The sequence below is a fragment of the Melopsittacus undulatus genome, chromosome 1, assembly GCF_012275295.1.
Source record: "Melopsittacus undulatus isolate bMelUnd1 chromosome 1, bMelUnd1.mat.Z, whole genome shotgun sequence".
In the NCBI taxonomy this organism is placed as follows: Eukaryota; Metazoa; Chordata; class Aves; order Psittaciformes; family Psittaculidae; genus Melopsittacus; species Melopsittacus undulatus.
The window spans coordinates 103065499-103083562 of NC_047527.1; the positions used below are offsets into that span (position 1 = coordinate 103065499).

Here is an 18064-nt window from a genome sequence, read left to right on the forward strand (position 1 = left end):
GGGTCATGGGCACAAGTTCCTCCTGTAGAGATTCCGACTGGACACAAGAGGAAATTTTTTTTGCAATGAGAGCATTCAGCCATTGGAATAATCTCCCCATTGAAGTGTTGGTCTCCCCAGCACTAGACACTTTTAAGTTTCACCTGGACAGGGTGCTGGGCCATCTAGTCTAGGTCATGCTTTACGTGGAGAGGTTGGACCATCTGATCCGTGAGTCCCTTCCAATCTGGGATTCTATGATTCTATGATTTTCTTCTCCATAATGGAGTAAGGAATACACCTGTTAAATACACCATATCTGGACAGTCTACTTTGTATTTCTGGAGGTCAGGATTAACTTCAACTAAACAGATGAATCTGCCCTAAGCAGTGAGAGGACTATCTCCTTAGAAGGTGCCTGCTTCTTCTCATCAGAAATAATCTCAGCCAGAAAGCAGGACACAGGATGAGTGGTAAGGCAGTGGATTTACTAAAAAGACCTGGAGAGAGAACAAGCAACAAAAATGATAGAGTAAACTACATCACAGCACCACACAAAAGCCGAACACCCTACTGGGCTGTGTAAATAAGCATGTTCTTCCACTCTAGTTGGCATCAAGGAGGCCTCAGCTGGAGCACTGGCTTCAGCTCTGGGCATTGCACTTTGGGAAAGACATGGGCTAATTGAAGAAACTCCAGAGGAGAGCAGCACAAATTATCAGTGGCCTAAAAAAAGGAAAACACAGAAGTAGTGGGTTTATGTAGTTTAAAGAAAGTCTCTGCAGGGAGACAAGGAAGGTGGAGATATATAAATGTTGATGTGAAAAGGAAAGGGATGGATTGTTCTCCAAGTCCACCAGGGAAGGGCTGAAATTTCACCCAAGGGTTTTTATTTTATTATGAAAAGTAAGAGACTGGAAAACTTGAGTAAATAGTAGGCTGCTGAAAATTGTCGTAGCTTTGCTGAAATCAATGGAGTCTGACAGGTTTTGCACCAACTTGAGAATCAGCATGTTAAATTTTTAACGCAATTTAGAGGGGGCATGTCACTTGCTATAATACACTTTAGATGAATACACTTCCTTACATATGTAATTAAAAGTGCCTTAGATACTGAACACTACAATATAAATCTCATTTAATTTTCATTGCATGCACTCATTTACTTCTTGAGATTTTCAGTTTAACCAGTGCAATTCTGTATAATGCTGCATTTTCCCACATATCAACACTGCGCTTCAGTATTTTGACTAGAGACGTTGAAGGCAACAGACAAATTTTTTATTCTGTTATTCTGGGGTGAGCTCTTCCAAAAACTGAGCTCATCCTGCTATGTCCCTGGGACATGCTAAGTTCTTAAGGGGGTTCAAAAGCCAGTATATATTTGTGTGGTAGTTAAGCTATCAGAATACATCTATAGCTTACTGCAAAGGATCTGAAAACTATTCCTATGCATTTAAGCCATAAGCACCCAAACTGGGAGCTTGTTTTCTAATAGTAATTATGGATACCACTGCAGGTATCCCGCTTAACTCTTTTTAAACATACAAAGCAAAGCAGAAACAAATAACCCTTAATGATGTTTTATATTGTAAAGATTTCATCCATTGGCACTGTGAAAACATGCGAACCACTGCAGTTTTGTCATTTGGGTAACAGCTCTTGCAGAAGTACAGTGTACCTAAGGCATACAGGTAGCATATTTTTCATCACTTATTAATCTGCTTCCTGACTCACAGTGTGCTTTTAGTAGTCAAAATGCAATGTATTTTTTTACAAATAGTAGAAAATAAGGAGAGCAAAGGAGGGAGAGAAGGAAATCACTTTAAATAGTTTGTTGTTATTTTTGCAGTAATTGCAAAGTACAGCAAGTCATCTGACAAAGTGAGTGAGTCCCTACAAGAAACGATAAACTTCCATCTCTCGGTGTATTGTTTTCTGTGTCTTTTTCCAACAGCTCTTTCACACCCTTGAAATATCATTTTTGAAGGCAAGATAGGAGACCTAGTTGCAGTGAAAACGTCACCCTGAAGTGTGAGGACAAATGGACAAGCTTTGGCACAGGCTGCCAAAGCTTTCTTGTCAGTTTAATTACTGCTCCCTGCCAGGCAAAAGAGCAGTGTGACTGCTTGAGTGACAAGTAACACACTTCTTCTATCTCCAGGCACTGGGTGTTTGCTAACTTTCTGAAGTTCCTCAGAAAGTAGCTACAGATCTTGAAATATGTAAATGTAGATAATGAAGATGATTAGCACAGACCCTCTCAAATAATGTTGTTTCTCACTGCTAAGTGCTCTGGGTCACTCAATGGGATGAGAGAAGTATATCAAAGCTTGGCTTATCCAGGTTTCAGAAACACAGGAGCAGCTTGTGTAATGACAGTCACTAAAGTAGCTGAGAAGATTGTATCCACTGCTCAACTTGGAAGCCCCAAAACAGGCCATATGTATGCAACCCTGATGGCAGGATCCAGCCGTTTATTTGACATATATTAAAAAGTGAAAGCTAAATGACAAGACAACTTTGTTTTATTTTAGTAAGCATATTATTTTATATCTTAAACACTTTAAAAGGGTTATTAAGTTGCTTGTAGTTGCTACAGATACCAAAGGTCTTTTGATGATGCCCTGCTTAAGATTAGTTAGAGAGACAGATGAGATGGGTAGGTAGATACCTTGACCTTTAAAACATAATTGTTCTGTTAAGTGAATAATAATGAGCATTTCTTGAGGCAGATAGCTGTAGCTACCTGAAATGTGATGTCTGAACAGAAGCCAGGGAACTCTGGTACTCTATAACACAGGCAGGATAATAACCCAATTTGTCATCTTTAGCAATAAGATATAATTAAGCTAACTGTAAGGATCAGATTCTACCTCCTAAATACAAGGGTCCTATGCTCTGGGACATCTGAGATCCCCTGATACAATGGGACAGCTTGTGGTGGCAACCTTTTCACAGATTCTTGTTCCCAAATTCAGGGTGCTTAAGGTCTTCTTAAAGTCCAAGCGCATCTAATCATTACAACCAGTAGAGACTGGAGAGAGATATTTTAGCATATATCTATTATAAGGGAAAACTGAACAGATCTCTATTAGATAAGCGTCAGTCCTCTTTGTGCCTGTGCGCTCTTCCTGATGGTAGCATTCAAGTATATCAGAAATCACAGACAATATGTGATATCCCATCAAATAATATTTCAGACTTGCAGTGCAGCACCCATGCTTTCCAACACACTTTAGGAGAAGTTTTTAATCAATGTTTTGTACTTCCAGGCTTTTGAAGATATTTACCTTGAAGATCGAAAAAACATAAAAACCATGCTGGAATATGCTGACAAAATATTCACTTACATCTTCGTCTTGGAAATGCTCCTGAAATGGGTGGCTTATGGCTTCAAGAAGTATTTCACCAATGCCTGGTGCTGGCTTGACTTCCTTATTGTAGATGTAAGTATCATTTTGGAGCTACAGTGCTTCTTGTATCGGATTTTATAATGCGTAAGTCTGGCAGCTTTGTGTTTGCAAAATGACAACTGTCACTCTGATTCTTAGCAATAATCCTAGGCAAAGCTTGAAGGAGGTCTTAATATGTAACTGTGCCTTCCCATGAATCAGCCTGCCAGAGTGGAGAATACCTCTTTGTCTTATTACATAGAGGTGTTACCCTGCTAATTTGAGTCACATTCGCTTTTCATTCCCAGGAACTTGTTGTTTCTTTTAGCATTTAACATCTTGTTCCACACTCACAGCTAGCACAAGGTCCGGTTACCTCCGACTGCTCCACACATGACCTCGACACACAAGTCTTTCAGCAGCTTAGAGAAGTTGTCCTTGGCGTAGTTTCCCAGCGAGGCTGCCAGCGGCATGTAACAGTATGTTCAGTACTGTCTCCAAAGTATTTACCAGTGAAGGTGTCCAGCAGAAGGTGTCAACAGTCCTCTTGTCAAAATGATTTCTCTATTGCAAAACCTTACAAAATACTCCAAATCCCTGAAATATCACAAAGCACAGTTCTCCTACAAGGATAATCTGTGAAAGCAAGTAATAGTTGAACAAAGGGAGCTGATGCCCCAGGAGTGTTGCTAGTAACGGGCATGTCCCCTCTGAAGTTTCACATTGCCTGAATGAGGTTTAACCTTTCATCACAGTGTATCAGTAAGGAAGAAATTATCTCCCTGAGGCCATTTCTTACTAGCTGGATGTTTTAATGTGGAAGGCTGGCAGAGCATTGCCATGCCTGTGTAACTTATTAAACTTTTGATAAATTATTTTTCCTCATTTTATATCTGAACCTTGACTCAAGGAAGAACTGCATTTTCTTTGGCCCCAGTCCAGGAAAGCACTTCAATGGGACAATTTACTTGTTTGAAGTTATGGACATGTGTAAGTGCGCTGCTGGATCAGAGCCTTTGGAAGCTTCTCCAGAGCTTTAATAAATTGATTTATGAAAAGGAAGTTATTTTCATAAATTGTAGATCATAAATTCCTCTTTGCATGCATGCTTGGAAACCTCTTAAAGGGAAGGTACTCATTTTCCACAGATTAGCTTCAACAGAAGAGGAAGGCCTGGTTTAATTAATCACAACACTGGAAACCACCAGTTCCTAAGTTATAGGCCAATCCCAAACACTGTGCTTACTGTGGTTTAGGTTGACTGCCACAGCTTTTCTTTCCTGGTTTCTCCATTTGTAAAATGGGACTAATAGGACTCACTTGAAGTATTGCATGGGCTTCCAGTATTTTGTTAGTGGAGTTCTTGTTGTAATGAGCTTTTGAAGACTAGAAGGGCTGGATGAGGGCTGAATATCGTCACAACTCTATGTTTGGAGTTCTGCTGCATCACTAACAGTTTGAAATGAGTTCCATACTTGTTATATGTTTTGTAGCATGCCATTGAATTAATACCAAAAAGACTAAAAACAAAGCTAAATTCTCTCCCCTGCAAAAAAAAAAAAGCTTGGAACAGGAGCTACTCAAGAATGTGAAGTCATAGAATTATAGAATCATAGAATTGAATCATAGTATAGTTCAGTATGTAAGCCTGAAATTTAGCTACATGTATGCCTTTTAATAGTGGGATTTGTGACTATAATGACAGATTGTAGAAGAAGCCATAGGTTGGCTGGAGAAAGGGGCTTCCAAGAGCATACATGGCATAAAACAGTGCCATAGGGGAAAGGGGACCATGGGTCCCTGGGACTTGTCTTATCCCCAGAAAACCCACCCAGAGCCTTCCTATTGACCCAGCATTTTTTAATTTTCTTAACTCACATTTAAGTTGGTTGTGCAGGCTTCCAGTCTAACCAAAAAATTACTCACCCTTGAGCTGTTTTAGTTATTGATTGACTCTAGGAAATCGCTTGCCCTTTAGTGTTCTCTGAATAAAGCTTTTCCCCATGCCCCATTCTTTTCTTCAAAGGCATTTCCCTATGCTGATTAAGAGAACCTGGTACTATATTTTTAGCAGGTTTAACAGATGCTTTTCTCCTACCCTATTGCTCACAGCCCCTGCCACTCTGAATTGGCAAAGTAACATGCTATCATTTCTCCTGCACACTTTTTACTTCAATTTACATTTTCTTTTTGGTCCTTTGAGAACCAAATCACTGCAACTGAGCTGCAGAAGGGAGTGAATGGGTGAATTAGCTGCTCCAAAAGGAGCAGATGAATCACTTGTATGATTTTCTCAAATTTATTTGTTTAAAATTATTCACTTAAAAATTCCTGATCTGCAAATTATTCATTAGCAGTTTGGTATCAGTATTCAGACTTCAAGCTGTGATGGTTGATTTTTCATTGGACATATGAAACCATCTATCATCTGTGTTTTCTCATTGTACAAATGCAACTCAGAATCCTTTTTGTGTTGTGAATAATTCATAAAACCAGCCCAAAATTTGCAAGTATTCACTATTTCTAAATGGGAAGTGAACCTAGAGGGGGTATAAGCATATTTTGAGTGAGTGTGTGTGTGTGTGTGTATGTAGCCTGCCTTTTGAAAGACCATTGACACTGATTTAGACCAGTGGAACAGCAAAAGCTCCATCTGACGATTGTGGATTACTAAAGAAAATTGTGTCTTGCAAAATCTGAACATCAAAACACACAGTAATCCACAAACTGAGAGCTATTTTTGCTGGATGTAGAATCCCTAAAGGATGATCTCTGATAATGGGCTTCTCTGCATCTCAAAGTGTGCTAGTGTGGCAAAACCATAACAGAGTGCTTTTAAATATATTGCAATACAATAAAGTCCTATCAACAACCCTGCAACAGATTTCTTTGAAAGGAAGGGAGAAAGGAGTAATTAAACCACAAAATGCAGGCTCATTTCAGCTTAGGGCACCTGGGAGAGATTTCTTGGATGTGTGATGAAATTACACATATACTGAAAAAAACAGCATTAGTGTACATCTGTATGTTACCACCCTGCAAATAACAAGTATACTGCTAAAAGTACCCCTCTTCTGCACTGCAGATATAGCCTATCTATTCTCATGAGTTGGAGTGGTGGGCACTCAGTCCTCAGCTGTTTTCAAATGAGGGAAAAGCAGACACCATGGTATATCTGAAGTGTAGACAGACATCAGAATCACCATCAAGAATGGTGTTTATGTGCAGTCCTCTTTGCTAGGATTCCCAGGCAAATATTTTCACAAAGAATAGATATTTTCCAAGCATCCATGCAATCAAAACCTCTTCATACAAAGCAGATTAAACAAGGAATCTGAACTTGGCCAGGAACAGAAGTGCATGGATTCAAAACAAATGTTTCTGAAAAGTGCTCTCAACTAGGCATGTTCTGCGACAGGCAGAGACAGTTGGGGTTTAAAACAAGGGACAGATAAACTTCACCGGTTATGCACGCTGGTGTCATGTTTGATGTTCCTTTCAATTGTTTCCTCTGACCTATAAATATTATCTTGAGCTTATCTATTTGAGCTTTAGCCAGTTGATTCTGAGCTATGTCCCAGTCTCTGCTGACAGCAGATGGATAATTCCACTGCAGTGGTCAATTCGGGAAAGGCATCAGTCTGAAGATTAGCATCATTCAAAGACTGGAGGTGTTGCAGTCAACAGCTTCTTTGCTTGCTGATCATTCATTGAAGGCAGAGGAGAGGAATCAGTACCCTGCAGAAGCTGTCACGAGAAAGCTCTCAGGAAAAGGATGTAAAGACCCTAACTCTTTAGGAAGAATGCACAGAATAAAGGTCACAGCCAAGTTTCATTGCCTGTGGCATACACAGAAAAATCCTCTTAAATGGGTACTAATGTCATCTGTCCACAAAAGTCTATTATCACAAATCCATCATCTCCATTGCAGCTTTTGGGTTCAATTTAATTGTCCAAAAGTTAGTCCCAGTCTAGGCTTAAAAAAAAAAACCCTAATTGTCATTTACTGATTTTAGAGATAAGGGTTTCTCCAGCAAGTCTTTGTAAGATTATTCCATTTTTCAAGATCTGATACTTGGGGGAAAGCTATTTTCTTAAGCAATTGCTTTTTTGGATATCCTGGCAGCCTCCTTTCCCTTTGCCATCTCCATCAATGGGCCCTAACACTGTGTCCTGCAGCAGGGAGGGGAAGATCATCTCTTGTTCTCAATTTTTGCTCTGATGCAAAATTTCTCTCTAGCTGAGTCATCACAGAGAAAAATCGCTCCTTCCATCATGCCTTTTCCTAAGAGCCTGTTCTGCCACTATACAGGCAGGGGATCACAACGGCTTTAAGAAGTGTATCTGTCTGCAAAGTAGTTCAAGCAAGGTTCAGCAATGGATTTGGAGGCCAGACATTTCAAATGAGTGATTCAACAAATCCACTAGGCAGGATTTTGTAGATACTTTTACAGAAGTAAAATAATATGTACCTTTCTCACACCCTGTACCTTTGTGGATTTATAGCACAACATGTTTCTGGTGTTTGCCTGGAGCTGCTGAGTTTGTACATACAGATCTGTATTCCCCATTGAGTAGCTTTCCAAATTTCCTGTTTGCTGCCAAATTTCCTGTTTGCTTTTTTGACTGCTCATGACTGTTCAGTCATTAATGCACAGTGATTTCCACTGGATGCTTAAAAAATACAGATATTACATTTTTCGAGATAGTTTCCTGGAAAACGCTTGATCTGAGATTTCTACTTTGGATACTTCACTGCCAGGCAATTTAAGAAGCAGCTAATAATCTTTGCATTTGATGTGAACAATCTAAAACAGTCTTTCTATCCCTAGTTAAAACTTGAATTGAATTAAATTATGCCCTTGTGTTGGATTGTCTTTAAGTGACAATTAAAAACTTGCTGTGTGAAGTAAATATTGATGGGTTATGATTACTTTAATTGTTTTTTCCATCTGTATTCCCTGCTGATTACCTAGGTGATTTCTGTTTGCTTTACCACTAATTACACAATCTGTTGCAATGTGTTGTGAAATCCAATTGGTATTCTTGGGAAATCATCCTAAAAGCCTGTGCGTTTTGTCTGGTTTCTGTTCAGAGAAGCACACGGGAACTGAATGACAAAAATGTAACTGAGGCAAAGTAAAAGTAATATAGCTTGTTACTTGGAGAAGCATCTTAAAAGTGAATTTATTAGTTCTACGTGTGAGTTATGAAAAATCCACAGGTTATAACAGGCACCTTTACTTCAGAGTTTGGTTTTCACTAGTTTTTTCCAGTTCCTCAAAGCAAATGCTCATGTGGGATTTTTGATGGCATAAACCTCCAAGATAACTCATAAGAAAGAAAATCCCTCTCCAGAAAAGCCTGAGAGCCTGGTCTGAAAAAAAACAAAACAACCCAAAAATAAAAAATGAAATTAAAAAAATGCTGATTTGCTGCATATTGAGTAGTTCTGGATAAGTGAAAAAAAAAAATCCACATGAAGATGAGATAAGTGGTTTTAATATGTGTTAGCAGGTTAGCCGTGCTGTAAATCTCCCTTCTGCCACCCCACATTTTATCTCAACATAACACACACAAAAACATCCAAATGTCTTGTCTTATCTTGGTTTGCACCTCATGTTAGTTACCACATAGATGCTAAAAGGAGAGCAACCAGGCTTTGCCAAGTGGAAACACAAGCTTGGCTTCAGACAGGGCAGAGCAGGACAAAGCACACTGCAGCTGGATGGAAAGGGGCAGTAAATGAAGCTCACTGCCTGCCCACACTTTGTGAAACATTTGCAATATGAAGAGTAACTGTAATTACTGAAGAATTTCAATTACTGAGGGAGAATTTCCACTTTTGAAAGTGATGTTAAAAAAACCATATATCGACTCAGATTGTGCTGAACTAGGTTTACCAACCATTTTTACTTCTCAAAGTTATTTAAAGATGGAGCATTTTTCAGTGTCTTTTTTTAGAAGGATGTGCTTAAAAGGAAAATAATGAATAAAGCCCTGGAGCTCTTGTATACAGCCTGCTTTGGCCCTTTCCATTACTGTGGGTGTAGCAGCCAAATTCCTTATGCAGTGATGTTCTGTCTTGCACGAAGGACCAGAGCTGGGAGGGACATATAGACTGTAATTAGCAGTCTAGACAGAGTCCCACATGCTCTTCAGGGACACAGGACTATTATCGTACAATTCTCTCTTATGACCAGCACCTTCACGACCCCAGTTGTTGCAGACTGAAAAACGTCTTCCCAACACACTTGTGGCTCCATCCAGGATGCCCAAGGGCAGCTCAAGAGAAGACCAGTGCCAAGAGGAGAGGGAAGGAAGAAGTGAAGGGAGAAAAGCAGCCTGCAGAGAGTGCAGAGATTCTTTATTGAGGGGAGAGATTGAAGGAACTGGGATGAAACTTGAAATCTCTGCCCCAGTGGTGTAGAGACCTTGTGCAAGCCTTCTTCCCTGGTGTGACTGGCTTTGGGGTGCTTTGTGCTAAGGCAAATGAAGATTAGGACTCCTACCTGTAGTATGTACTGCTAATTATACGATTGTCTTTTCTGGCAGAAATTTAGGATCATATAATTTTTCAGAATTGTTTGATCCTTTCTACCCTAGCATATTCGGTACATTATCAGGATCAATAAGGTTAAAGAATCCAACTAAACAGATGATTTTCAAGGTAGGATTGTCATATTTCACACATCAACTTGGCATTTTTTATATTGATTTGGAATATCTGGTTAAATAAATGCTTTAGGGAATCGTGAAAACCCAGAACAGCATCTTGTGGAAACAGCCAAAACACTTTTTTTTCCTAATTTTGCATCATGTCATATGTAAGTAGGGTTGATCCTAATCTTGCTCAGAAATAAACATGCCTTCAGCTCAACACCTCAGCTCCACAGGCTGGGATGGAAATGCAGCAGAGTTGATGGGGCTGAGCCACAAGGGAAATGTTCTTGGTAATCACTATGCAAACCCCTGGCAATATAACGCTATCTTCAAATAATAAATAATAATCAAGCATATTCACATCTTCCTGACAACAGCATTCAGCATCAAGAAGGTACACTGGGATAAACTGTGTGGTGATTTTAGGAGGTCTTTTTAAGGGGAGAATGTCTTTTCTCTTCAGCTGCTCTAAATCAAGGCAGTCTCTGTACAGTGTCTGGATAAGAAGCAGAATGTAGCTGCTGATGAAGAAATTCTTTTGCTCTAAATCCCAGTAGAAATACCAGACTTTTCAAGGCAGCTGCACCCACACAGACACCACTGCTGAAGCAAGGAGAAAGACTTTGGGTCTTGGCCAAGTTCTGTCTGATCAACGACTGTCATGTGGTCCCAAAAGTCACAGCGATCCCTATGTCATTCCTACCCAGTGCTGATAAGTGGGACCCAGAGGTATGGCAAAGGTGTCTGTTTGCAGTGAAAAGGTGAAATGAAACAAGCTGAAAATCCATTTGGAAAGGGTGGGAAAACTGCAAATCGATAATTCACTTTGGCATCTCACTGGATCTAAGCTCGCAGCAGCAGGCCTTTCGACTCACCCTCAGAAATTAGCTGAGGTTTAATTCTTGATTCACAGCCATCCGCCTTGGGAATTGACTGAAGTTGTTAGAAAAGCCTGAGCAGGTGTAAAGGAGGTGACAGATTAAGAGAACAGTGAGACATAAAGAGGTTCTTCTGGAAACCGCCAGGAAGCAATTAGGATGCTGGAATGATTTATTTAAAAGCATTTAAGCCAACAGGAGTGGCACATGGTGTTTGCAACAAGGCTGACCTCTGAAAGGAAACGTTGCCTTGAAAAGCATGGACATGAGGACCAGGAAACAAGCAGAGAAGATGGAATATTGACAGTTTCAGAGCTTTAGTTTGATGGGGAAATGGAAAATAAAAATAAAAATAAAAAAGGTGGAAATATCCCAGAGAAAAAAAACAGGAGTGGATGATGTAGAAGCCTTTTATAACCTGAGTTATAAGAAGTAGCGGCAAGCTTTCCAGGAGATAATTTTTGTTTATAATTAATCTAGGCACTTGTATAGCCCATCATATTATAATACACAAGAGCACTCCACAAGCAATAATGAACTCCACTGTCGGTGAGGGAAGCTCTTCATTAATTCATTTCCAGACACACTTTCCTCTCCATGCCATGGACTAACTCCAGAGCAACCCTAAGCAGTTCATAGTCTTTACTTGAACGTGAGGGTTGTAATGCAAGAAAACAGGTAGCAGAGGTGGGAATTTAGTTTAGGTCACTTTGGTCTCTCTCTAGTGTCCTAATTGAAAGACTAACATTTAACTTTATGCCCTTCGTTCATGACATGCAATTTCTGGATTGGCAGGTGCAGTCATACAGTCAGGCATCTATAAGGAAGAAAATGCAATGTCAGAGTGAAAGGGTAAATACATACTTCTGAAAAGATAAGGTGATTAATAAACATCTTCTCAGAAGTGGTAGCTGCTGAAGGGAGGACCAACCTCTTTACAAACCCAGTTCTACCAGCAGTATTTCAGAGTTGCAATAAGAACTTCCATGTCTTTCAATTTATTTTCAAATTCCCCTTTCCCTGTAGTTTTTCCAGTTTGCATTTGGGGCACAGACCTAATTTTGTTCTTTTTCAAATCAAGAGGAGCAACTTGGGATTACAGGCCTGGCTCTTAAAGACATTGGTCTGCTGTTCAGGCTGTGAAGATTTCTTTGAGTAATCCCATCCTTGGCATAAGGGGACAGAAGAAACCAGACTGAATTGAAAAGAGGCACCCAAAGTAATCCAAGTTCTCTTTCTTCTACTTTTTTCTTTTTCTGAAGGCACAATTAGAGAGGAACAGGAAGGTGCTCCTGGGGCACATAAAAAGCTATTTGAAAGCACTGGGAACCTGCATTAGTTGAAACTGCTTATTTAAATAAGTGGCCAGAGCTTTTAACTCAGCTGCTGTGTTCCCTTTTGGATGTCCTTTTTTCCCCTGCTCCCTCCCCTCTAATTTGAACAAGCAGGTTAATTTGATAAAATCCCTAGCTGCATAAAACATATGCTGTTGCCCAACCTGGGAAGGAGGTCTCCTCCACAAGACAGCAGCTTGCAGGGTATCACTCACAGCTGTATGCTGCAGCAGGCAGATATTTAGTAGAGGTTCTCATTGTTCTCATGGGTTTTAGGATTTATATGACCAGCCAAGAAGGATTTTTACTGTTACTCAGGCAGAACTCCTTGTTCCCTAGGCTCTGCTATTAATTCATCTCAGTGATGATCTGGAGTTAATTCAGAAATGCAGTCTATGCTGAGTAGCATCTGCCTTTGAATGGTGTAGCTCAGGTCTGCTTCCAGCTTGGTCCAGTAGATGCCCACTGATTATCTGAAATGATGTGCTTTTAGGCTGGTGGGAATGAGCACAAAAAAGAGGAGGAGCCCCTGTTCTGGCTCAAACCCACCTCCTTGCTGTAGGAAACTCAGTCAGCCTCAGGCAAAACATTGCTCCCAAAGAGTGCACCCTTCAGATTACTGCCAGCAGCATAATTTCATACCTAGGGAGTTTGTGCGTGCAATTTATATGCTATTAAAATGTATGCATATAGGAAGGAACACCACTAGTGTTATAAATGCAATAGCTCCTCGGGAAAAAGTCTGTAATCTTTTGATTCAAGACTGTTTCCCTTGTGTGTGCTGTAAGGAAGCTGCATTATTGCACTCCCTACTTTGTAATTGTTTTTCTGCAGCCTTAAAATACTCTGCTGACAGCTTTACTGGGGTTTACATCAGTTTACAACACTGATTTCTTAAGTCACTGTCAGATAATGAAGACATATATACCCCTTGTATAACTTTATCCCTGTGTGTTCATAGTGAACTATCTTAATGGTCCAAAAATGCTGCGTATCTGTTAATTGCTGAATTACTGTGAGCACCAATGGTGAGCACACTGGGAATCTAACCCTGCATGGGTATTACCAGGATACAAATATATCAGTTGTATTTCTCATCTCAAGAATGACAGTATTACACTGAAATAATAAAACAGAAATGCAGGAGTTAGTTACTGAAAAATAAATCCTAATTCCAGGACAATGTCTTGTTGTTTTTTGGGTTTTTTTTTTTGTCAAGTATAATCTAGTAATAGATTGTCAAAATAATTAAGAAATTCAGACATTGCTCTTATTAGAGCATACTAGCAATAACTTTGAACAGCTATCAGTGAGACTAACCTCTCTTCAGAGATCACTGCCTGCCTTCTAGCAATCTAAACTATTGATTCTTCTTGATTCCACCCTGGAAACACATATTAATGTAATACAATGGGGCACTCTAGACTCACGCTGCTAATGCCACTAAGCCACATAGATGACAGGAGCTTGGCTTTCAGAGCACCAGCCACAGGCCTGGTAATCCCCATGGCTGGTATTTCTAGTGTTCAATGCAGTCACAAGATTTAAAAGCTCTAATTATTTTTTTTTGAGCATAACACTGAAAATGGCAAAAATGGCAAAAAAAAAACTGTGGCGTTCATTTCTCTCCCTTTACCCATGTATGAGACTGTCATACAAACCATTGTAAAATTTATGTGGATAAATATGAGTACAGAAATATATAAGAATACAAAAATATAGAAATACAGGTCTAATAAGAATACATTTTGGGAAGTCACTGACTGTACTGAGGCTGGGCTCCTGCTGGGCTGTTCTGAGATGATCTGAAGAAAGCAAAATGGAAGAGCTGCTGTGTGATTGAACTGCTAGCATGTGCAGCTGGTGAGATTTTTATCATTAATGTCTGTGGAGGCAGGATTACATACACTGATTTATGAGGACCAGGTCCCACCTTTGGGCACTCATTGCTGGCCAGGTTGTACACTGGGGTTCACATTAGGTAGAAAATTCCAGTGACAACATTGTTCTGGAGAATTCAGAGGCACAAATGAACATCAAGTCAAGGGGATAAGGAACAGTTTCAAGATAACATGGAGGATATTATTACTTGGTTTAGTGTAAGGAAGGTTTAGATGGAAAGCTATGAAAGCTTTTTAGTAAGATCTAGCAGGTTCTGGAAAGCCCCTCAAAGGAAATGCTAGAAGCAGAACATCTCCAAGTGAGAACAATAACAAGTCTTCTTGGGTCAGAAGAAGTGCATAGGAGGATGGAAGACTGTAGCAAGCCATGTGAAAGGTGGAGGTGAAAACTCAAGCCCAACCACAGATTGTGCATTTTAAGGGCAATGTTTCAGGCAATATTGACTCCATAGAACTCAGCTACTCTCTACAATGTTACTGTGCTACCTGGTCTTTAAAGTTGGCTTTTTTTCCTGAAAAAATACAAAGCTATCTGGAAATAGATACTGAAAGGATTAGAAAAGTGTGCCATATTGTGAACCTGGAGGTTACATTGACCCTGGGGGTGTCTTCTGGGTGCCAGCACATTTCTGATCATACCAACCAGAGCAAAAAGCAGAACCTTAGAGCAGCTCTGGGCTGCCTTGTAACAGGAAAAAAAAAGTAAGAGAAACAGCTGACTTTACTTTTTGCTGTGGTTATGTGGGGCAGTCAACACCAATTTTGAGAACTGCTTGATTTTTTTCCTAAGAATAGCCTTCTGGTCACTATTAATCAAGTTGAAATGGCCAAGTCTCTGTGCTAGTAATTCTCCTATAAATAAAATTTGACGGGGATACCTTCAAAACTAACATCCAAGCATTTAAACATGTTGTCTCAAACTCAGTTCTGACTCCAGCCTTATAAATCATTGCCAAATATCACACAGCTTCATGGCCTAATCCTCTGAAGACATATCTAATGCTGTGTAAATCTGTGTCAGGAGGACAACAGCACCTGTGATGTGTTTCAGGGTGACATTTATGGCACTCTGAAGAAAATGGTAACTCACGCAGATCCGAAGTCTGGTCTTGCAGGATTTGAACAGAACATCTTCTGCCTTGAAAGGGCAATTATAGGACATAAATTTGGGATGAGAGAGGAAGCAGGCAGTTGTGGAAACCTTGAGAAGATCTGAGTTTTAGATTGTGGGTAAAGCTATCCCAAACAGTTGTTGGATACTCTGTATTTGATTAATTTTCTTTTAAATATCTACATTCATTTTACAGATGAGTGAGTTTCCTTTGATATGTGAGGATATGGGTCTTGGTTTCTATCTCTGAGCATAAAGATCTTGGTTTCTGTCTTTGAACATACTATCATTGAGCAATTTTCCTTACACCTCCAGCCTTTCTGGATAGGAAACTCCAAGGCTTTGTGGAGTTTAGGCCATTTTCTGCACTAATCTTTCCACCGAAGATAGAAATATATGCCACAGTGTTACTTCTATCATGATATCTCAGTAATACCAGTTATATTACAATTTTAAGATGCCTTATTTCAATGGCTTTCGTGTATAAGTGTGCCGCACATTTGCTTATTGATATTAGACAAATCCTTTAGCCCTTTCTCATTATTTAAGCAGCATTAAGTCAATAGGGGGAGTGAGTGAAAGTAGAAGGCTTTGGACTGTACATTAATGCAACTTGAGAGTATAGAATATAATCAAGGCTGGGAAGAAATAGGGAGGACAGAAAATGGGTATTGCCCCAATTTAGAAGCACTGGTGAGATTAATATGGTTATTAAGGCGAACCAGACTTTTATCTTTAACTGTGAGCATTGGTTAAGCAGGATTTAGGTGAAAGAAGCATGCCATACCTATAACATTATTTACTCTATAATAACTTCTTAGGCATGCTCATGTCACGGGTTCAGATCTGCTTTCTTAGAGATGGGAGGAAAAGCTTCACTGGTAATTTTTACCTGCCCAGTGTCTGAGAGGCCTAAAACATCAGACCTGGAATCCAGTCTGCCTGTCTACTGTGATGCTTTTATAGCACATTCACTGCTAAAATGCAGAAGTGTTTATTAAGATCTCCCTTCTTCATCTGCTGCTGGGTCTGTATACAGGAGCTGAGTTTGTGTCAAACCTTGTTGAAGAGCGACATTTTAAGGCATGACAGTCAGCCTCTGCACCTCTTAGTCATCTGCAGAGGTGGGCTGTCTTATCCCTGCACACCAGCTCACTGCATCCAGCCCAGGCTGGTCTCTGAGACCTCCTGCCTTTAGACTTGCTGTCAACTACATGCCACAGTAAAGCCATTAATAGGTAGATAATTTAACAAATTGATCAAGTTTTACAAAGATGCTCAGCTGTGCAGACAGTGCTTGTACATAAATTAGTGCATATTCAGGAGAAAGGTTGCTGCATAGAGGAGATATAAAATAATCTGATACTGTGATAACTGGGGCTGTGAAAATAGCTAAAGTAAGATGAGAGTAAGGGAACTGAGATAAGCCATATGCATAAGTCTTTCTCTTCTAAGAAAACAATATTTTATATGTGGCAATTAATTTGTGGGGCTTTGTTACTACACGTAAATTGGCATGATACTTATAGTATTGGAGAGCTGTTTGTTTCTCACTCCCTGTTCAGTAAGAATTCAGGCCATGAATGCTGATTTGAGCATGCAAAACCCAATTGCTCCATGTGATTATTAATCTGACCCATAATCTCCACTGCTATTCAGTTCATCCAGAGTCCAGTCCTGTGCCCAAAAGCATCCACATTTCTGACCAGCTGGGTACTACAAAAGTTCTGAGAACTTGAAGAGCATTGGAACCACTCCATCCTTTCCCCAGATTTGGAAATAGATATTTTATTTCAAAGAAATAGTCTTTAAGAGATACGAACCTCAATGATGAGCACCTGGCAGGTTTCCTTCTCCTTTAGAGTCTGTGCAGATACCAGAAAAAGTGAAAAAGTGCAGAATCAGAGAGTAATGTACATCATTCTTTTACAGTCTATGGTATAAAGTCATGACTATCAGTAATCTAGAAGACTTGTTTCTAATCAGTAAGTTTAAGATTAGTAATTGAATGGTAATGCTAAAACCTTTTCTCTCTGCTGAAAATGGTTAGATCTTACAGGTGCTTTCATCCAGAAAGCTCTAAATTATAACACTTAGGTGACTCATGTTCTCAATTGTGGAAGATACACACACATTGAGGAGACCTATAGCACAGGCACCACGGAATGGTGGGTTTATAACAGTGATCTTTCTCATACAGTCTGCGAGATGACATTGAGAGGATTTCTGTGTGCTGAGTTAAAAGAAGCTCTGGAAATCTGTATTTTTATAAATTTTGCATTAAAGTGCAAACAAAGGTGTTGTGAGTTGGTTAAAGTTCAGTATATGTGTGGATGTAAAACTCTCCTTTTTTCTGTGTTGATCTAATTTAATGGTTTAAGAATTTTTTTCCACTTTTTCACTAACCAACTCTTTCTTTTCAAGAAGGAAAGTCAGAAGAGAAGGAAAATGGCAGGAGTATACTAATAAATTGTATTTTTGCTTTGTGTCTCCATTCAGGTGTCTTTAATAAGCCTCATCGCCAATACACTTGGATATTCTGAGATGGGTCCCATTAAATCCCTCAGGACTCTCCGAGCTCTTCGGCCATTAAGAGCATTGTCACGATTTGAAGGGATGAGGGTAAGAGTATATAAAGCATCAGTCAAAGCTCAGCTCTGTGACATCAAGCATATTAACGGGGAACTGTTGCACATGGTTTTGTCTTCACTGTGTCTGCCAAAGGAAATGAATGATAATGCTGTATCAAAACAACAAAATCAGAAATCCCTCCTTTATCTTAATTGCAATTGAATCATTATGT

General features: G+C 39.7%; 1 protein-coding gene across 2 annotated transcripts in view; it reads left to right on the top strand.

The window, feature by feature from the left end:
* Window positions 1-18064, top strand: part of LOC101874699 (sodium channel protein type 5 subunit alpha-like) — a 168495-nt gene that overhangs the window by 129871 nt on the left and 20560 nt on the right. For both annotated transcript variants that reach the window (XM_005150025.3, XM_031049886.2), the window contains exons 20-21: window positions 3255-3428; window positions 17761-17883. In XM_005150025.3, the coding sequence (XP_005150082.2) occupies window positions 3255-3428; window positions 17761-17883 (297 nt within the window). The remainder of the gene's footprint in view (window positions 1-3254; window positions 3429-17760; window positions 17884-18064) is intronic.